Here is a 22,433-nt window from a genome sequence, read left to right as displayed (position 1 = left end):
ACTACAGAATGTTTTTTTAATGAAAATCAAATTTTTGTTACCAAATTTGTAGCTGTAGATAATTTTGAATTAAACTCTATTTTAAATTTGGTATAAATGTGTGATTTGTTGCAGGGAAAATACTAATACCATGCATATTGTCTCTCCCATCCTACGTATCCACTTGATCTTTTGACCTGTCACCCTCAAGTACATTTACCGGCATTCAGACAGCCTAACCACCCACGCTTTAATTTGTGTTTGGCTCTGTATTCACACTTGAGAGGATCTGAATGGGAGGCCCTTTGTGTTTGTGCGCTGGATGTAATGCATGGGAAATGGTGGACAGAGCCAGTGCGATGGCCAAACACCGCCACAGGGAGAAGAGGGCACCCATCTGGAAATGGCTGCTGTGAAGATGTGTCTGCTGGGTGTTTGTTATGTATACCCTCAGCCACCGGTGGCCGACGGGTTATTGATTAAACAGAAATTGGACACAGAAACCAATTATTGCATTGTGTTGCTGTGTGGTTTGATCCAAGGCCTTGTATTGAGTAGGCCTGTAATGGCTTAGGACAGTAGAAGAAAAGCTGAAGAGAATGGGACAAAGAAGGAAAGGAGTGGATGATGAAAGCATGTTTTATACATACACAAACATTTTTCAGTGGGTTTTTTTCTTATTATAAGCTACTTTTTAGCCACGCTATAGCAGCGTGGGTCTAAAGACTGAATATCTCAACAACTATTGAATGGTTTGACATAGAATTATGTACACATGTTCATGGTCCCCAGAGGATGAATCCTACTGACTTTGGTGATTGCCTGACTTTTCCTCAAGTGCCACTAGCAGGTTGACATTTTTGGTTTTAGTGGATTGCCATGAAATTTGGTACAGATATTCATTGTGCCCAGATGATGAATTCTAATGATTTTGGTGATGTTCTAAATTTCCATGTAGCGCCACCAGCAGGTCAAAGTTTTCACTTAACCTGTGAAATATCGCAACATCTACTTGATTGTTTGGCGCAAGATTTTGCACAGACATGGTTTCCAGATGATGAATCCTGCTGACTTTGGTGATCCCCCTGACCTTTCCTGTAGCGCCATCATCTGGTCAAAGTTGTAGCTAATTTTTAATTTTCCAATGACATTCCCACCTCAGCTGTACTTTGTTTAGTGCAAATTAGCAAATGTTAGCCTGCTAACACGCTAATCTAAGCTAGTGACTGTGGTAAACATACCTGCTTAACAACATCAGCATGTTAGCATTGTCATTGTGTGCATGTTAGCACGCTGATGTTAGCATTTAGCTCAAAGCACTGCTGTGTCTAGCACAGCCTTACCGAGCCGCTAGCATGGCTGTAGACTCTTAGTGATGTTTTCTGAGGACTTCTCCTTCAAAGTTGAGATTTTAAAGTTTATTCTTATACCTGAATAATGATATTAAGGAACTTCATTTTGATAGGGCCTAAAAGTTACTCATGTATTCTACTGCAAACAACACATTTAAGCTTCTTCATATAATAAGCTAAGTTAATACTAATGTTAACCTAGGTAGGTAAGAAGACTTAATTCTGAAAATAAAGGCTGGGAGCACCGAGGTTAGGTAGGTTTACAGCTTCACAATGCCACAAGTATGGCTGTAGACTCTTCTTAAGTCCTGTTTTGAACAGAGTCTCTGTATCCCTCTCTTCTCCTGTGCAATCTGACTCTCCATCTGCATATTCTTGCATACTCTTTTCTCCTGTCTAACCCTGCATTATCCCGCTCCTCCCTGATCTTCTGCTCATTATCCCCCAGACTGAAACAATCAATGCTAGTTGTAACCACCCTGTCTGTTTGTTTGACCGTCACTGGCTGGTTTGTACCGTCTCCTGCAGTTCCCAGGCTCACCGACAGAGGGGGACAAACACAAAGCTGTGTGGATGGAGAGTTGGTGAGTCATACAGTGAGACCGTCACGTACAGAGAAACAGCTCAAAACAAGGCCTGGTCTAACTCGGCCATAGGCCCTTATTAGCACCAGGGCTAAGCCTCCTCACACTTATTTGTGATATTAAACGAAATTAATGAAATGTTATCATTTTTGCCGAGATGGGCTGAGAATTCTTCTGGGCGTCTTTATACTGGGCTAGTATACTTCCTTGTTTATCGACTCTGATCTCGTACCACCTTTCCACCTATTACATGTTGTTTTTCTCTATTATGTGTGCATTTATGTTATATGCATCCTATAGCCTACTGTATACACTACTGTATTCTTTCCCCTGTCCGTGGTGCTGAAACACAATCAGGTCGCTGTCCGTGGTGCTGATTTGTTTTTGTTTTTTTTCATTAAAAGCTCTCCAGGCTGACTTCACATATGACCTTATTAATAAAACGAAATACAAAACATTCTGTCATGTATTTCTAGTATCTCTAGATACCCTTCCTTGATATAACTCATATCTGATTGATACAGTTATGTGCGTTTATATAACCCTTGTTTATGTCGAATCCAACAATTCTGCCCTTTTACTCTCACTCAAGAGTAATTTCACTCAAGAATTCACGTTTTAGTCGTATTTTAATTTCTGCAGCTATAAGCCAAAGTGAAACTGGCATACATCTGGTATCTAGTAGCTGCATTACACTTGGCTGTGGCTGAAACATCGACAAATTGATTTGGAAATGAAATGGGGCTCTGCTTAGGTTACATTTTTGACCGTGAATTTAATTTAATCAATAGGGCTACTTTAATGTGATCTGTTGCTCAGGGACCATCAATAGTTTTACTTCTAGGTTTTTTAGCTATTTTATATTACACATGATTAGATTGTGGCTCCACATAGGAATATTAGGATTAGTTGGCCTGTACGGTGTCCTATTATTAATGCCACACATTTTCACAGTTGCGCTCTTCCAGGATAAAATAAATTTCTTTTAGAGGAAGTCTTTTTGAAATAGCTTATTTTGCTGGCATCCAACCACTAGGAAGTGTATGAACTGAAAGAAAACCCAAGTGTGGACAGAAAAGGGAGAGGGCATAGCACCTCCCACGTCCTAAATGCGAGAGAGGGAGAAAGGAGAGAGAGAGAGTCTGCTGTGGTGGCGTTGGAAATCGGACGACATGAGCTCTACATGAACCGTGTAAAATGCTTTAAGACGCTTTCGGCGTTTGTCTTTCAACCGTCTAAACCAAGGACGAGCCTGAAGCGGAGCTATACTTCACGACCAGGTAGGGAGATGCCGCTCATCCCCACATCTTACATGGAGGTTAGATGTTGGTATTCAGTGGCGTAACCGCGGTCCTTCTGCCTGGCTGACTGTTGAGCGCACACGATTCCTGCTGTTCGCGGCCAATACGGGATAACACATGTCATTTTGTTTATTTGTCCGGTTGCTATTGATTTAAATTCATCCGCACCGGTTCCTATCACGACTCACATTTGTGTTTGATAAACTCCGTCGTGTGAATTGTATGCAGCCTTTGCCCGTACAGCCATATTGGCAGTCAGCAGGAGAGGGAGAGACAGGGCAAAGATATGAGGGTTTATCATATTGCTTTGAGGAGTAACGGGAGGAGGGGTTGGTGGTGGTGGGAGGGGGGTGGGGGGGTTGCTGCGACTGCGAAATGATGGCACCTCTGCGAGATGGCGATCCTCTGGTATTTATGAATGAACCAAGCAGAGTGGGGTGGTCTGTAATGGCGCTGCGCACCAATCTGCGGACCGACGGCAAGCCCTCTCCTGCCACCCCTTCCTGACTACAGCCGAGACGGAGATGCACGCCAACATTACACTATACACTAATAATGACGCCTGCGTGACGCATGAAGCCCGATTTCTGTGGCAAATGCCATGGTTAATCCTCCATCTGGATGTTTCTCCATGTCTCCTCCTCCATGCCTGATGTGCGGAGAGGAGAGCCATCATGACATGCAAAAGGAGTTGTGAATCATTCAGGCCTTCTCTATGTATGTGTGAATATGTATGTGACTCAACTTCCTGTATGCATTGAACACTGCCAGTCATGGGTGTGTGTGGGGGTTGCAGGGTTTGCGAGACAAGAGAAGAGAGCTGTATGACAGTAAATCCTGTTATGACGCTTAAAAGTGTGTGGTTGAGAGTAGCATAGGGATGCAGATGTTAAAGCATGCATGTGTCGGTTGAGGATGGGGGATAAGTGGAAGTGTGGGGGAGTGTCTGCCTGTCCGTTTGTCTGTCTTGAATGGCCACAGTACAATTGCATAAGAACACTTCTCTCTGCTTAGGCAGGACACAGAAATGACTCAATACATGGTAACAAGGAGAAACACAGAAAGAGGAGATGATGCTGACGTTTCTGTTGATGCTGGAGATGAGTATAGATGCTGATAATTGATGATTGGGATGGGGTTTTTTTGTTTTGTTTTTGTTTTTGTTTTTCTCACTAAGGCCCACTAAACCACACTACACAAAGTTGTGTGAGATAACCAAGGTCCGGATGGCTAGATGTTGAGAAAAATGTGAATTTTCTCGGGGAAGTCATTTATGTCTGCTTATGTCTGCAGGCAGGCTGGGCAGCTCCACACACACTAGCAGCCGCCAGTTTTTCTGCAATTATCATGATCAGATCAGGTCAGAAATTTGGCTTGCAGAGAAGTTTTTGTGGATTCAGAGAATGAAAAAACAATTATTATTGGTATTATGTGGGTGCAGTTTCTGAGATGGATGTTTAGCTGGTTGATTTCTTTTAACTTAATTATTTAACCATGCATGCATATAAGATCTAAAAGGGTATAATTGCAGTGTTACCCAGGGTTACCAAGGTCTGACAGCAGTTGTTCTCCCTTGAGTGAAAATCCATCCAACAATGTTCATTTTCACCATTTACTTTCTGCCACTTTTGTGCCATTGTCATCCTTTTCTGTTTTAAATAATAATAATAAGGTTTATTATATAGCACTTTCCAAAATCAGCGATTACAAAGTGCTAACATGGCTGTAAGAATAATCAAGTGAAAAGAGAACATTTTAAGTCAAATAGCAAGAACAAAATGAGGAAAATAAAATATAAAAATAAATATACACAAATATACATATTGGCTTACAGTGAGGCATCAGTAGGCCAGAAGATGCAGAAACATGCCCATGACTTGAAGGTGTCTGGCTGATAAAATGTCTCAGGGAAAGGCGTTTCTCCCCTTTTCTTAAAAAATGAATGTAGAGCAACTTTCATTTAGTGTTTGAAGCCTGTGTGACATAGTTATTTTGTTGTTGCCATTTGTAATGAGAAACTGTGTGAATTTGACACTGGTTGTTGCTCAGGAGGAAGATGCATGCTCAATGAACTATTCCTGAATAAATAAAGGTAATATTAAAATATAGAATTTTTCAGTTCTATGCATGTGTTTGTGTTTAATTATATTTACACCTCCGACTACCAGGTGTAGCATCCTTATTTTGAAGTAATTAATACAGAGAAGTACTTAAGGAAGTTAATTTAATCAGGTTCAGGTGTTGCTGCTTCGCGTGAGAGAAGCATACTGTTTATGACCATGCTCCAGCTTGTGTTCCTGCGCATTTGCGGTTTTCTACTTTTTGTGGAACAATTTAGCTTATTTAAAGGAGGAAACTATTGATAATGTTGGCAACAGAAATTGGTGAGCTATATTTAATTCTATAATAAATCTGGCTTTTGTTTATCCACAATCTGGGCATTTCATTGAACGAGTAGCAGCCCTTCAGTGTAGAAAATAGTCATAACATGTAATTTCAGGCTTGATTTACAACCAGTTTAATCCCAAAAGCATCAAACAAAAATGTATTCTCTTCTCATACTGAGCTTACCACTATAAGGCTTTTTTTAGCCTTATCTTCACCCAGTTATTCTCACTGATAAAAATAGTTAACTGCTGTCTCCTCATGATGTTTAAGTTTGTCTGTTGCTTTGACAGCACAAGTCTAGTCAGGTGCACCATCACTGTTGAGCACTTCTGAGCTATATATAACTAAATACTGCATACAGCGTGTTTTAATACTGGAACAGATCAATGCTGAAGGCTTTTAGTTGTTCTGACAGCATCAGCTCATTCGAAAGGTCTATATAGTCTTCATTATACATGGCATTAGGCAGGATTTTTTTGGCCTCGTGCATAACTAATCTAAGGCCAGGATGGCTGTTCTGGTCAATTATGCATACTGAGACCTCTGAGTTACCGTGTTTTATCTGACATTTTGTTCAAATATCAGCCGTTCATTTAATGTAAAACACTATTGCCACAATCCATCTTTAAATCTGAAAGAAAGAAATTATGAGAACTGAGAGAAAATTGAAAGTATTTTGTGGTTTGAGATAAAGAAAAGTTAACGGCCAGTTTCATATAATCCCTGTTGCATCATGGGAGTGTCCCAAGCAGTCTGGAGCGGGGTTCCCATGTTGTCTCCGCTTTTAACCATCTGCGTTATTATCAGACGTGGATCAACTGGTATTATAAAAAAGCTGTGCCTGGTTGATCTCGCCTGTAGAAACCAGTGGAATCAATCCAAAACTATCAACCCTGTCACCATCTGTCGCTGCAGGCAGGCTTCTTCTACACACTCCACCAGTCTGTAATTAGTGCTTCAGTCAGGTTGGGGCCTTCACAGCTTCTAAGAATAGACTTTCTTAAAAAAAAAAAAACTAAAAATTTGAATACATTATGCAGACTTGAAAACAAATATTATTGCTGTATTGCCAGTGCTGGAAACTGAATTTCTTTACTCTTTCTTGGGCCATTTCTGGTGGTAATAGCCAAGTGCCTCTGTGTTTCCCAGACTGCCAGGCCGTGGTATTAGCAGGGTCTTATGGAGAGGCCAGACGGAGAAACCCAGGGTTCCCCAGGTCAAGCTAATACTCAGTACTAATACACACTCAAAGACTAATTACATGGCCATCTTGCATCCAATCCTGTGTAAAAGCTGCTGCATAGAATCAGCGTGATTATTGTTGCAGGGTTTCATTACAGCTCAGGATTCAGCTCAGGGGAAATGTTTTCCTAAACTCTTACTGAAAGTGCACATATATTTGGAGAAGTTGCAGGTAGAGGGATGTTTTAGATACAGACTCTAACACCTGAAGCTGCTGTGTATTGAACATGCGTCTTAATGATCATTTAACAGTCAGACTAACCATTGCTCGTCTCTATGGGCAACAGCAAGCACTAGTGCTAATAAGCTAAATGCTAATGATGATAAATATTTGGATTTTGCCGTAAAACAGGCCTGTTTGCTTCATTCTGTGGATTGTTTAAAGATATTTTAGAAGATTTTCTGCATTTTTCTTCTGCAGCAACCATTCAATGTATTTACGTTCAGTAATTACCTCTCTACATAGTAGTTTTCATCATTTGTGGCGGAATCCGCTTTTGCCACACCGGATTCAAATTGCCTATCTCTGCATACCAACTTGAGTTTATTTGGTTGCACTTTAAACAGATACACCAGTTTCTCCTGTTTGTATTAAACCACACTTGCTGTTACTATGTTAACTGTGGGAGTTGCCAAATCAAGGATTAAGGATTAAAACTTTAACTAAAAAATGCTTATTATCCAGGCAAAAACAAGGCTTTTTTGCTTAGGTGTGAGGATTTACCACCATAAAAACTGCAATTTGCAATAATCCAGTGTTTTTCTTAGATAATCTGAAAACTGCAGTTTTTTTGGTGAAAACCTAATGACTCCAAAATGTCAGTGTGTCAGGAACTATAAGAAAACTTCCCTGTTTTTGACTGGATGATGAGACTGTGTTGTAGCAGTTCTTCATTTTACTGATTTATTGATTTACATTGGCAGGCCTACACATCTGTGCTTGGATTGGATAAAGTTGAAAGTTTAGTCAAAACCCACTATCGTTTTGGTAAAAGTAATAAAACATTTGGGTTTGTTTTCATTTTTTTACAACCAGAATCAGCCAGGACAAGCCTAAACTGTGCGTAGCTCACCGGTGAATTTAGTAAAAAAAAAATGTGATGCTGTGACTATCAATAGACAGATACATGTCACCTTTATTGTTTGTATATCTGGCTCTGCTGATATTCCCATGCCACAATGTTAGTGTCAGTGCATAGGTGAGCCAAACGGATGTGCATGGAGTATCAGAGGGCTTCAGCGTGCATCAGGAGCTGCATGTAGTCTTGTAGGGAGACCGCTGGTAACTTAAGGGAATTGGGTCAATGCAGTGCAGGCCAGGAGCACAGAGGAGGTTAAGCTCAATGATTAGCTCTAAGCCAAGACCACACTGCTACAATCTCTTGTACAGTCTAACACACATACTCCATGCATATACAGTGTTGTGTTTCTCAATCACAGTATAGATTGACAGCAGCCAGTTAGCTTAGCTTAGCACAAAGACTGGAAACAAGGGGAAACAGCTAGCCTGGCTCTGGCCAATGGTCACAAAATCTGCCTACCAGCACCTCTAAAGCTCACCAATTAACATGTTATATCAACCTGTTTGTTTGTTTAATTTGTACAGAAACAACAACAATTTGTGCTTTTACAAGGGGTTATGGGAGGACTATTCATATTTCTTGGCTGGGTGCAGTGACTTCCTGCAGTAAGGTTGCCTTGCAATCAGTAATGACAATGCTCCAAAAATACAAATTTTTACACTTTGATTTTTGTATTTTTTGTTTTATTTGTATGGATTAGTCATGTTAATTAGTGAGTGCCTTCGGAGAGAGCCAGGTTAGCTGTTTCCCCATTTCCAGTTTAAGCTAAACAGCAGCTGGCTGTAGCTTACTGTACACACATGAGAGTGGTATCGATCTTCTCATCCAACTATCGGCAAGAGCCTAATAAACTATTCCTTTAACTTCAAAAATGCACTGTTGTCCAACTAAAAATGACGCTGCTTCTCTAAGTTTATGAAGAGCAGACATTTTGTAGGTTTTCATCTAACGACCCTAAGAACCAGAGTTTAGATTTATTGGTGGGATGTAAAAACTTGCAAAGAAGCAATTTTCCAGCAGCCAATCATATATAAGATAATGTTAAAATATTAAAAAAAATTTATGTGCTATAAGAAAAATCCAGAGTGGTACTTTTTTTTTTAAACTTTCATCCCTTTACGTATATGTATATCTAACAACAAGAAGCCATATTTTACATCTTTTGCAACACTTGACAAAACCGGTGCGTCACACAAAAATGTACACTCTATATTTAATGAAGAGGATCCATTATTCTGATGGGTCGTGAACATATTTTATAGATTTGGCTCTGATGGACATGAAAGGAATGTTTCCTTTCTTTGCATCATCACCCACCAATAGACACACACACACACACACACACACACACACACACACACACACAGTGAAGCAGACAGGAAAATATGTGGTCTTATCCTCCTTTTTTTGGGAAAATTCACATTCACATTCATAAATCTTAAATTACCTCCAACAGATTATCAAAGATTTTAAAATTAGCACATGTGAGCTGTTTTCCTGTGGGCTTTCCATTTGTGTGCTTTGTTAGCAGGTGTGAACACAGCGAAGCAGCAGCATGACTGAATGTGTGAGACTGAATCAAAATTTATAAATTGAACCTCCAGTCTGCGCAAACCTAATGAAAACGCCCGGGTCTAAAAATTGCTCTGGTAAAACACACACTTAAAAAGCCTGAACTTGAGTGTGCATAGAGAACAGAGAATCTCCTGCTTGACAGACGCAAACGCACATCACAAACACACATACACCAACTGACAGTCTGGCAGCTAAAGAAACTTTGCGCAGGTTTTAGACATCATGATGAGTGTGTATGTGAGTGTGTGTGCACACAGCTGTGGTCAGAAGAGGACAGAATATTTCAGAAAGTCCTTGAGCCCAAAATCTGTTGATCCTGTAAAACACCAACGCCAAATAGCCGTGTATCCACAGCATTCCAGTATCCACGGCTTCATTAAAATCCTTTTTCCACAAGATACCATGGGACCACTTTGTGGGTGTCTATTTAATCACGCTCTTGATCTGTTGAATGGCATTGTGTTTGATGTTGGTTAATGCGCTTCCTTTGTGCCGCTGCGTAAGTGGCTCTCTTGAGGGAAATTATGTGCATATTTTTGCTAAAGGTGACATTTCCTTGCTCGCTCTGTGAAATAAACGAGTGGAGAAGGCTGCGTTGCATCTATTTTCTGACTGAGAGGAGACGAGGCCTGTTTGGTCTGTGCCAAAGCTATCTGCTAATGGAATTTGGCTGCTCTGCCACAGATGCATTTATAGTATACCATTAATTCATTAAGGAATTGCAGTCCTCTCATTTCAAATAAAACAAGAGTAGAGGAGGAGGAAAGGGAGAGAGACAGCTTGCATTTGGGAGGAGTGTCATTACTCTCAGAGGCCTGGTGTCAAGGACAAATGGTGACGGAGCGAAAGTACAGTGCGTGTGCGTGTGTGTGTGTGTGTGCGTGTGCGTGTGCGTGTGTGTGTGTGTGTGTGTGTGTGTGTGTGTGTGTGTGCTTTCATGTGTATGCGTGCCACTGTGAGGTTGCACCTGTGTGCGCAGTTATAGCTGCTGACGGAGGGAGGGAGACAGCTAATTTTAGTTCAGGTGAAAGAAAGGAGGGAGCGGAGGAAGGTTTTGATGAGCAGGATCGTTGTCGCGGAGCTGAAATCCGCGTCCAAAAAAACCCAACAGGCACCAAGTGAAGCAGGATGACAGGCTGACAGCGCCCAGACAGACGAGCCCCATCGATCAAAACCACAGCGGTCTTAGTTTATTGATCATACAGCATGGAGACCTGGGGAGTGAGAGAGCAGGAAACAAAGGAGAAACTGAAAGAAGAAGCTCAGGGAGCAGATCAAAGAAAAACATTTTCAAGATGCATAAATTAAGAGAAAAGTCAGACTAAGAGCTACAGAAGGGCAAAATAAAGAGAATATTTGCGAGCATATCAGTATTAGAGCATGTACGAATGTGTGGCTCCATCACAGACGCACCAACATATGAGCTTTAAAACACATTAATCATACCAGTCCATATACTTTTATTATAAATATTTTGCCAGTTGTGAAATTTGTAATTTTGTTATGTTTCCTTGCAGTATTTCTGCAGGTGCTTCTATTCTGTTGTCAAATTATCAGCAGAATATAAGCAGTGGGGTCTTTTTTTCAAAGGATAATTCTGGTTTATTATAAGTTGGGTTTTATTTTTTGTAGTTTTGGTCATCATTTCGATCTTCAAAAATATACTCACCAAGTTGCTGAGATCTGGGAACACAAATACTCTTCTAAAAATAAGTCAAGCAGGACAAGAAATCCCCAGTTTGGCCAAATGTTTTGGAAGAGAAAATTAAGACAAACTGTAATATTATTACCCAAAACCTTTACAGTTTACAGAGCAACTTGCTGGTTCAACTTTTCTAAATATTTTTATATTAACAATTTATCAAATGACAATGTGACAATGTGACAATGTGACAATGTGCGAGGCGTCGCTCGCAGTGATGAACCTACAGAGAATTATCACCTGAATCTGCAGCTCCCCTCAGTTTTATGGAGCTTTATGTAGCTTATAGCTTTTTTGAGTTTCAGCTCATTGTTTAGCTGTCCGGCCTGCAACTTTACTGTTTTGGTTTACTCTTGCCACACTCATAGCATCGTTTTCGGCTGCAGCAGGCAGCTATTTTCAGTGAAAAGCTCTAAAAACCCACTGTACACTACCTGCCTTAGCACCAAACAGCAGACAGACACAGTTAAAGACTAGCTGATGAACATAGTGGAGCATTTAGCAGCTAAAGAGCCAGATATTTCCCTCAGTTGGTAGAGACCAAAAACAGAGCTAAAAGAGAGTGAATATTAGACATTCATCAGGTGGCCAGAAACACGACTCTAAATGAATCATAATGTCACTCTCTAACTGCTAGAGTTCGGCATGTCTCCCTTATCTCTGTCTCTCTTATTTCCATTGCCCTTAAGTGGCAAAAAAAATCTGTTATTGCAGGTTTAAGCATTTATCTCAGAATTTATGCTTCAATCACACTGGAAAATCGTGTTGACAGGCAACATTTAGAGAGAGTTTAGACAGTATCCCTCACTAGCTCAAAAATGCAGAGTACATCATCACCCTAAGGCACCAGAGAGCCATTAAACAAGATTTTCTGCTTTGCCAAACCAGAGTAAAACAGTCAACAGTCTTCAGGCATATGAGCAGAAGACACAGGCTCACCTACAAATGAAACTGTGGTTGTGTGTTCAGCATGGATATAAAACACTCTTTTATGTCACCCAGACTTATAGCTATAGATTGACTATAAAACTCATGAGGCATTCCCTGAAACCCCATTTATTTTTAACTCCTTGACTGATATTATCTACAACCTGGCGATGCAATTACAGGGACCCTGCCATCAATAGTGGGTTCCAGCAGTGCAAGCATGACAGAAATCCTCTTATTCCATCTGGTATTGATGTCAATTTACTGTTTCATTACAGCAAGAGCTTGGAGAGCAGAACATGATCACAACTGGATGAGTATCTTATTATGGGACCTTAAAGCAAGTTTAGAACCACAGCAGATAAATAATGGAACGGATACAATGCGTAATCATGAACAGAGACTCAGCAACAACAAGCACTTACAGAGATAGCAATAGATTAGGGGTGTTCAGATGCATATGTATGAGTTGCAGCAGGTAATATTTAGAGTGAAGAGTCCTTCAATGTGCAGTGTTGCTGCTGACTACAAACCAGGTTTATTGTAGCTTTGGAATTCTTTGTTTTATCTGTATACTCTTTTCACTTAATATATTGCATTTTATAACCTGACTGCACACAGTTTGGATTTGGACATTTTAGTCAAGTTTGTTGTACACTGTGTTTAATTGTAGATTAGCTATGATACAATCCTGGTTTTGTTTCAATTTCTGTATTTCTGGAAGGGGTATCTTAAAGGTATAACACTAGATGTGCACACAATGGTGGAAAGTAACTGACATAACTGTACATTTACTCAAGTACAATTTTGATGTGCTTGTACTTTACTTGATGTACTTGAGTTTCCATTTGAAGCCACTTTATACTTCTACTCCACTACATTTCATAAGGAAATATTGTACTTTTTCCTCCACTATATTTATCTGACAGCTTTAGTTACTAGTTACTTTGAAGATTAAAATCTTACACAGAAAACCTATAATGAGTTTCTAAAAATTATATATTGTTAAGGGCTGAACTACCAAATAGTAACTTAGTATGGTAGTTAAAATTAGCTCCACCACGACCAGCTACAACATTAATAGTATTAATAGTAATGTTATAGTAATAATAATTGGATAATATAGTATATGATACAGTAGCATTACACTGACAGGGGCCATTCTGCTGCTTAATGAGTAATTTTACTTTTGATACTGAACGTTTTGTTGCTAATGCTTTTATACTTGTGTACTTTAAGTAAAATTTTGAATGCAGGACTTTTACTTGATATTGCTACTTTTACTTATGTAAAAGATCTGAATACTTCTTCCACCATAACTGGTTTCTAAATGACTTGCCTTATGCTTTGCCTGCATTAATTGATTTTTTTGGCCACTTAGGTGTAGCACAACAAGCTGTCAACACAACAATGACATATCATCACCTTTTAAGTTGATATGGCAAACTTGTTAGCAAACAGTTGCTCATTAGTTGCCTATATACACATCCAGCAGATACGGAGCAACATTATCACTCATTTGGAGTTGTGTTTCTGGTGAATTTAAGTCCAGTATTCATCCTCATTTTAGCTCTGTTTTTGGTCTCCTTAACTTCTGAGGGAAATATCTGCTTTGTAGGCAGCTAAATGCTCCACTGTGTTCACGAGCTAGTTGCTAACTTTGTCTGTCTGTCATTTGGTGCTTGGTAGGTAGCGTACAGTTGGTTTATCAGAGTTTTTCCATGAAAACAGATGTCTGCTGCTGCTGCTAGAAATGAGGCTATGAGAGCTTTGAGACTGAACCTAAGTTGCAGGCTGTAAAGCCAAAACAATGAGCTGAAAGATGCCTAAAGGCTCTGTAGAGCTAAATGGAATTGCAGAGTTTGTGATAATAGAGCAATACCTTTCACACATACATAGTTATTTGATCCATAGTTAATATGAAAATATTGATTAGAGCAGCTTTAATTTTTATATTCAGCCTTTCAGTTTAGTTTTTTAGTATGAGTCATACAAACAGAAATGGAATTGATGGCAACATTCACGTTTCCCCATAGAGCCAGAGGTGTTTGAGAGTATGTTGCAGATTAACGCCACCTCACAGGGCAGAAAAATCTGTTTCAGAATTAATTTTTATGTTTTCCTTTTACATGAACAAAAATGACAATGAAAAACATATGACACATGCAGGGGTTTTCACTTCTAGTTTTCATCTTTTTAATTTTAGTTTACATTTACAATAACAGCCTATCCTCGCTACCCTGTGCTTGGATCCATACCATAAGGAACCACAGCAGAGAGGCACTGAAGTGAATCAGTTTTAGTTGATGTTTAGTCAGTCTTGTCATACATACTTTCAAGATATGTACACATTATCGCACACACACAGCCCTGCAGTATATACTTCCTTTGTGATGCTAATAATGTTCTGTTTTTGTATTAGAGAGGTGTCATTTCAACTCTGTAGTCATTTTTAAAGCTATTTTTTGAGGTTTTGTTGTGTTGTATTATACATGAGGTCATGTTATTGTTATTGTTGCTCTCTGTTGCTGCAAGGACTCTCTGTCTTTGTCTCTTCCAGGGTTTGCTGCAGTTGCTGAAGTTGATAAATGAGGAAACCCTGGAATATTTTGGGGGCTGAAACAGAGAAACTGTGACTCTGCGAACAGTATTGATTAAGGGAAATGTCTGCGTCAAGTGAAACACTTGGAGCCTCACCAACCTCATCCTCTCTAATTTGTACTCTGGCTCATAGTCAGACCATAAGGACAGATAGAGTGCTTTCACACCCACTGGCCTGAGTTTGAGTCCCGCCAGCACTTCCCTTCCTGTTCCCCCCTCTGCTTTGTATCTGCTGACTGCTCACTTGCTAAAATTCCTCTTTGCTAAAATTTTCCTCTTCTCCCCACCCCTCACCCTTCTCACCCTGCTTCCTCCCCATGCTCCCACCCTCAACATCATAGGTGTAACACTGTCTTAAGCCTGAGGGGGGCAGAATGCCAGAGCAGAGCAACGACTATCGTGTGGTGGTGTTCGGGGCGGGGGGAGTGGGGAAGAGCTCCCTGGTCCTGCGCTTTGTGAAGGGCACCTTCAGGGACACCTACATCCCCACAGTGGAGGACACCTACCGCCAGGTGATCAGCTGCGATAAGAGCGTGTGCACCCTCCAGATCACTGACACCACGGGGAGCCACCAGTTCCCAGCCATGCAGCGCCTGTCCATCTCGAAAGGCCACGCTTTCATCCTGGTCTATTCCATCACGAGCAAACAGTCCCTGGAGGAGCTCAAACCCATTTACCAACAGGTGGGGAGTGATGGTGTGTGTGTGTGTGTGTGTGTGTGTGTGGATGTACCTGCTGTTTGTGTGATATTTTGCTCAACATGCTCAAAATTTGTTCTATATTGGATACATTATGGAGACTCCTGACGTCACATCCAAGCTAGCCTCTGTTTCCCTAGTTTCTGTAACTCAATGCAATCTGTATTTTTAGTTATTTACATCATTACATTACAAATGTGATTTTGAATAAGATTGTCTTACTTCTGGAACAGAACCCGGAAAAATCCAATACATTGAAGATCAAATATTTGGTAAAAACATTTTAGGAGAAAGCAACATGTAAAAGATGTGTCTTAAGATTTCGTGTCTACAGATGTTGAGTCTATATTTTATCATTTCGACATATATTCTCTTTAGATGCCATAATTGGGGTTAAGATTACCACCAAAGATTTATAATGTTTACTGACCAGCCACAATATAACAACCACTCCCCTTATTTTCCACCTCCTCTGCAGGTCTTGGCCATAAAGGGTAACGTTGAGGCCATTCCCATCATGCTTGTAGGCAACAAGAGCGATGAGACCCAGCGAGAGGTGGAGACCAAGGACGGGGAAGCCCAGGCCAACCAGTGGAAGTGCGCTTTCATGGAGACGTCGGCCAAGACCAACCACAACGTAACTGAGCTCTTCCAGGAGCTCCTCAACCTGGACAAGAAGAGGAACATGAGCCTCAACATCGATGGCAAGCGCTCAGGGAAGCAGTCCCGCGCCGAGAGACTCAAGGGCAAATGCAGCGTGATGTAAATCCAGGAGAGGAGGAGACTGGAGGTGGAGGCGAGAAAGGAGGGGGGAAATACAGAGAAAAGGAGGAAAAGAAGGAAGACGAGAGAGAAGAGAGACTCACTATATGTATCACTCAGAGCAAAATGTCTGGAAGGCAACGGGAATCTCATCATCCACATCCTCCTCCATTTGACTGGTGCATTCACAAACACAACTCAGCAGTTATTTTGAAAACATACAGGATTTCAGTTTGGAGCATTACATCCATCCTGCTGCCACAGAATATCGAAAAGCAAATTAATAACAAGAGGTGTGTGTCATGGATGAACTACCTGTGGATGCCAGCCATAGTCGGAAACAGCGTGGGTGTGGACTTTTGCATCATCCGAGTGCCACAAAACCTAGCTGAGGAGCTCATCAAGACCTTGGACTCCAATAAAGACCACAGACTGCAGCAAAAATGACTGAAGGTTTCTGATGTACCCTTCCCTCCCTCCCCGCTCAGCTCACACTATAACTCCCCCTCGTCATCCCAGCACCCTCATCCTTCGCATACCCTCTACTATAACAAATATAGAGAAACATAATGTATATGTAACAGAGTCGACACAGTTAGTTAAGCTCAGTCATCTGATAGAAACACTATTTTAAGAGACTGAGGTGTCCATCATGCTAGAAAGCACAGGACCCCGAAGGTTTGAGGCTCCTAGCATGAACGACACGCATTACAGCAGCAAAACATACAACCCAGCTACATCCCAGAGCCACTCCTGAGGACTCTGATGTATATAAACATGGGATATTTAAATATATTTGAATTAGTCTACACATGCCCTGCCCAAACGAGTATATCAGTCACAGGAATATGCTGACGTTAGAAGCATTAAAGCTTAAATTTTTAGCTAGAGGACAAATCTTCTCATTTTCACGTCCTAACCATCCTTCCTGAAGGTAAAAAAAGACCCTACTTTACCTTTATCAAGCTGGCGTTATGTTAAAAACTCATCTGGGAACTCTCTAAATGTCTTCATCTGAAGTGGAGAAGCATCCAGCAGCAGGGTATGCACACACGCTACTGATACGACGCAACAATCCTTTTAAGACTCTCATCTGGTGTAGAATCACTCTGGATGAAAAGAAGCTGGACTCTCATCAAAATACGAAACAGAAATACAAGTCTGCCTTGTCTAAGAGGATGATACACTTAGATAATCATTGCCAAGATGGTAACGAAAGTGAACTGGGATGATTTTTGGTTCTGAGGTCGAGAATGTCAGTTTGCTTTGGCACTTTTCATGTGAAGGTTTCTCTTCTTTTGCCTTTTTTGTTTGTTTGTTTGCTTCATGATGCTCTTTAAATTAATGTAAAAAAACCCTCCTTAAACAAAAAGCACACAGAGAAAGATAAATAAATAAGGGATGGATGTAAAATTGCTCCATGCAGATTATTCAGTGCGACCTGAATCGGTAATTCTGTTTCCTCTCGGGTTGGTTTGGTCACATTACCTCTCATACACGCTCATGCAGGCATCGGTTAACAGGAAACAGAATGGGTCACACACACATATACACACACAGCATGCGCACAAATGCATTCATGCAAGTGTCAAAAAATAAAAGTCAATCTGAGTAACACATTTGACTGATTACATGAAGACAAACAGGGCTCACTCAGCCTAAATGCCCTCACATTGCACTTTATATCATAAACACACACCCACACAAACACAAACAACTGTAATTTGTCGTGTTTTTGCCTATATTATGTATTAATGATCTCCGCTTAACACAGAATATCCTCCTGGAGTCATTTAATAGCTCTACTGTATGTCACCCTTTTTTCACACAGGAGCTCTGACTATTGTACACAGTGTACACAAGACAGCCAAAAGCACAATACTTTTTTACCGACATATCTATTTGTACATTTGTTTGTGTTTCTTTTTTGTATATTGTTTCCTTTTTGTCTTCTTTGTGCAATTTTCATCTTTTAACATTTATTCACCAGTCCTGAACATGGAGGAACAATCGCATCATGATCACAGATAGCTCTCCGTCTCGATAAAAGTGTTTTATTTGTCCTGGTACATGGCACAATGAGGTTGTGGTTCTGCTGAACAACAGGGTATCGTGATGTGACCGGTTAGCTGTGGTCATGAAGCGTGTAAATGTGACCTCACCTCACAGGATCATAGCTCGTAGGACGCAGAGAAGGGTCAGATTATTTTGTCTACATTTCTCCATCTCTCAGGCGGTTTTTAACAACAATTTGGGTGGAGGATAATCTGCTCCAGTACTGTTAAACCCAAAGACACAGATGATGCCCCTTTTAACTGTGTGTCCATCTCTTTGGAAAAAAAGAAAAAGCACAGCAAATATTTTCATCTGTCGCCTTCTGTCTTTATGTGTGCAGCAGAATCAACAACTGGGCACTTTAGGGTGACATTCTACTTGAAGACTTGCTTACTAATCAGCAATGCCTCATTTATAAGCACCATGTAAAATGTTCCTCCTACATTACTCACGCTACTCACATAAAAACTACTTCAAATGTGTAGTTTTTGTAAATAAGCATATGGTAGTTGAATGAAATGTTTATAAGAGCTTCAAGTAAGATGTTACCCATGTAAAGAAAAACTGTACCCACTGTCTTTCTGGGAATAAGTCCTTTGTAACCAGGAAATGATGTTACACTAAGAGGTTCGATGTTGCTATGTACTATGATATACAGCTTAATAATGATGCTCATGATATATTGTATTTGACACATCCTCTCTTCAGATCTATCAGTCAGATAATACTAGCAAAATGTGAATATGTAACTAAAGGTTCCACTCCATGGCTGTTACTTTTTTATTTTGAAAGCTGAATGAATCTGTTATTATCAATGTGTTGTACTTTTGCACTAATGTGAGGTCCTGTTAAACTCAAAGATTTGCATTGTAAACGTACCCTTTACCTGTTAAATACCAGGGATGCTCACTCGTACTCTTTCATTTTCTTTTTTTCATCAGTTTATATTTTAAAAAACAAGTTGTATTTGAAATTGTTTGTCTTGGTTTGTATTAGCCTGTTAAGATACCAGAAGGATGGAATGATTTCTGTCATGTACATACCTGATGTGTCCATCTAAAGGTTAAAAAGCTAAAACTTTTTTTTTTTAAAGCTGTAAATGATCCGTACAACTTTCAGACAGTTCGTGTCTGATCTGATGTGTAGCTACCGGCAGTGGTGATGCACACACACTGCATAAATATGAGCTTGACATGTCTGTTCGCTTCACGCAAACGCCAGATTGCGAGTGCATGTTTGTGCAATCTGTTGTTCTGCTGACGTCTACAGGAGGCTGTCGTTGCTCATGTTCCTGCGTGGAATATGATACAGCAGGGAGGAAAAACAATGAGACAGCATGCGAGATCAGTATGGACAGCAAGCTGGAGCGAGAGAGGGTGCTGTGCTGTTCATAGTAATAGTGTGAAAATATGGGCCGTGGCCTGTGTAGGATTCAAATGTGTTTGCATGTGGGGAGGTGTGCATGGGAAGTGTGTGAGCGTCCGTTGAGTTTTCTGAGCTGTGTGAGTTAAATGTTGGCATGAATCAGGACAGACACCTCTGCCCCCATCCTCCCATGGTTTGTCTCATCTCATTTGTCAATGAAGCATATTCACTGCTGCTGTCTGTGTCTGTGTGTGACCATGAGTGCATCCATGTATGTGTGCAATCAGCCACCTATTTGCATTCCTTCATTCTGGCCTGCATGTTTGTGTGCTGTTGTTGTACCATCTTATGAAATGTCTGTCAAATATTTGAAGCTTTCCTGTAGAGAATGCCTACACATTTCTGCATGAGTCATCCTGCACTGCTCAAACACGTCCCTATACACACACACACACACACACACACAAACACAAACAAGCATATAAAACAGGTGTGGAGGCAAAATAGACAGACCGCATGCAATTAGTTGCACACACATACTTATACACATTACATTCACACAGGCCTTGTCAGTGAGACCTTATTTGCTCGCTGGCTGTTTTTCTGCTCTGCGCTGTTGTACAAGCACCACTGTCAGCATTACTTCTCCATAAATCAGCTGTCCTCCCCCTGAAAAGTTTCTTTTACATTAATCCCTCTGATTTTTTGTGAGTCGGTTGCACTTGAACAGACTGAAGGTCGACCCTGCTCACATCTGATTGTAGATAGTTGTAAATAGTGTTCAAAGTACTTAATATTTCAGAGATGAGAGAGTGTGCAGAGGGAAGGATGCTGTGGTGGGAAGGTGCTGTCACCTGCTCTTCTTATACTCAAAGCGTCTAATTAGAAGTAACACAGCAAAAGTAAGAGTTTCCTTCAGAGGTGATTTTATGTCAATTTCACCAGTTGTCAGGAAGCCGTTAAAACTTTGGGCTTTTTCCAAAGTATGCTTTAATTTTCTCTGCAAGAAAAACAGCTAATTAACTTTAAATGAGGAAACTATGGAGGCCCAACATGTTCAGTATTAGATTAATTAAATAAGTTAATTAATCTTAATAATGTTGTAAAATGAATAATCATATAACTAAAAATGTATAATAAAACCATGAAATTCTGAAATAATCAGAATAGTAAATAATAATAGTGTTTATTGCAAGTAGGCTAATTTTTTAAATCTAATTCAGCATTTTTTTATTTCCAAATTTCAGTTTTAAAAAGTCTCTTTTTAATTTGTTATTTTTATTTCATAATGTCATATTTCTTTTTTTAATATTGAGCACTTTGGGTCTCCATAGATATCTACATAGGCAGCACCTAAATTTTGATTAGGACCAGGCGAAGTTCACCTCACCTTGTTTGCCGTCAGTGAGGTCTTAATCGTCATGTTGCTGACGAGTCTCGTATAGCAGAGGAAGCGTGGTTCACATCTGTTCTTCCATAGCAGGATGGAGAACATGACCCTGTGATGCTGAAACAAAGGACAGTAAAATCTAAATATGCAGGAAAGGTTGTAGTTTTTCTAATCTAATGAAGGTATGTTCCTTAAACTAATTTCTACAACCAGGACAGGTTACAGTCCTGTTGAGTCAAGCTAAGAGGCAGAGGATCTGAAGGAAATCAGTGTTGGAGGTGGAAAACTGACCCTGTTAACCTCTCTGGCTCACCCCTTTACATCTTGTCTGATCACCTCAGATCCTGACAAGCTGTTTTTTGTGGACAGGGTGCATAAAGTGGGGCATATAGACTTTGTGGGTAAGTAGTTTGGTACTATCCTGTCGCTCTGGCCCTTCATTCCTGCATGGTCCCTATTGGTGTTCCAGCCAGCATGAGAACAAGGACACAAACTGTGAATCATCTTTGTATTTTTTAAATAAATTCCTCAGCAGCATTTACGACTTCAGTTTTGCAAATGGTTTATTTCTTTTAAGTACTGTTTTTTGTAAATTATTCTATTGTTTTGTTTTTCTGTTGGGACTTTTTTTTATTTAATTATGATGTATAGATATTTATTCTAGCAATAGTCTTCCTATTAAGATATACTGTGCTGATGCATCCTCTGAATAACTGAAAGTAACACACACACACACACACACACACATATATATATATATAGATGATAATAATAATCAAATCTGCAAAATGATTTTCCTAATAAAAATGTGAACTGAGGAGTGTTTCTTGTCTTTTTGATTTTCTCCTCTTGCTTGCCACTGGTGTATATTAGTGCTAATTAGCCAATGTTAGGATTCCAACAGTGGTGGGGGAAGTTTTCAGAGCCTTTACTTAAGTAAAAGTAGAAATACTGCAATATAAAATACTCCAATACTCCTGCATTGAAAGTGTCACTTAAAAAGTAAAAGTACAAAAATATTATTAGAAAATGAAGTATCAAAAGAATGCATTATGCAGACAAATAGCCCCTGTGAGTGTTACACTACAATATATTATTGGATTAATATTACTGATGCATTAATGTGTATGTTGCATTTTACTGCTGTAGATGTTTAACTAATATTATTTACTTATATACTATTGTGTAGTTTAATCCACAGCAATGCATCATATTATATAAGATCATCATATGTTTGTAGCGTCGCTGTCCTGTCAGAACCACGTATCTATAAAAAGTCAACTTTTCATGAGCTCAGAAAAACAGCCCTGTGTTCAGCTTTGTGACGATGCATTTTCCAGCTAATCCAAACGATTTTTAGTTAGGAGAATTTTCTCAACCCATTAAGGAACACTTAAGTCTCCAGTTTATCAGAAAAAATCTAATTCAAA

General features: G+C 40.0%; 1 protein-coding gene across 1 annotated transcript; it reads left to right on the top strand.

Annotated features, from left to right (window-relative positions):
- Window positions 1-3,010: 3,010 nt before the first annotated feature.
- diras1b (DIRAS family, GTP-binding RAS-like 1b) lies at window positions 3,011-21,821 on the top strand. The gene is made up of 3 exons (XM_044167011.1): window positions 3,011-3,195; window positions 15,075-15,416; window positions 15,910-21,821. The coding sequence occupies exons 2-3, from the start codon at window positions 15,108-15,110 to the stop codon at window positions 16,195-16,197; spliced, it is 597 nt and encodes a 198-aa protein (XP_044022946.1). The 5' UTR covers window positions 3,011-3,195; window positions 15,075-15,107; the 3' UTR covers window positions 16,198-21,821.
- The last annotated feature ends 612 nt before the right edge of the window (window positions 21,822-22,433 follow it).

This window comes from Siniperca chuatsi, linkage group LG15 (assembly GCF_020085105.1).
Source record: "Siniperca chuatsi isolate FFG_IHB_CAS linkage group LG15, ASM2008510v1, whole genome shotgun sequence".
Taxonomy (NCBI): Eukaryota; Metazoa; Chordata; class Actinopteri; order Centrarchiformes; family Sinipercidae; genus Siniperca; species Siniperca chuatsi.
The sequence above is the reverse complement of the archived record's forward strand: the minus strand, read 5'-3'. Positions and strand labels throughout refer to the sequence as shown.

Excerpts from the sequence above, each read along its gene's own strand:
- diras1b (XM_044167011.1), top strand. The coding sequence starts at position 15,108 with ATGCCAGAGCAGAGCAACGACTATCGTGTGGTGGTGTTCGGGGCGGGG. Across the intron at positions 15,417-15,909 it reads TCAAACCCATTTACCAACAG|GTCTTGGCCATAAAGGGTAA; the intron begins GTGGGGAGTGAT and ends CCTCCTCTGCAG.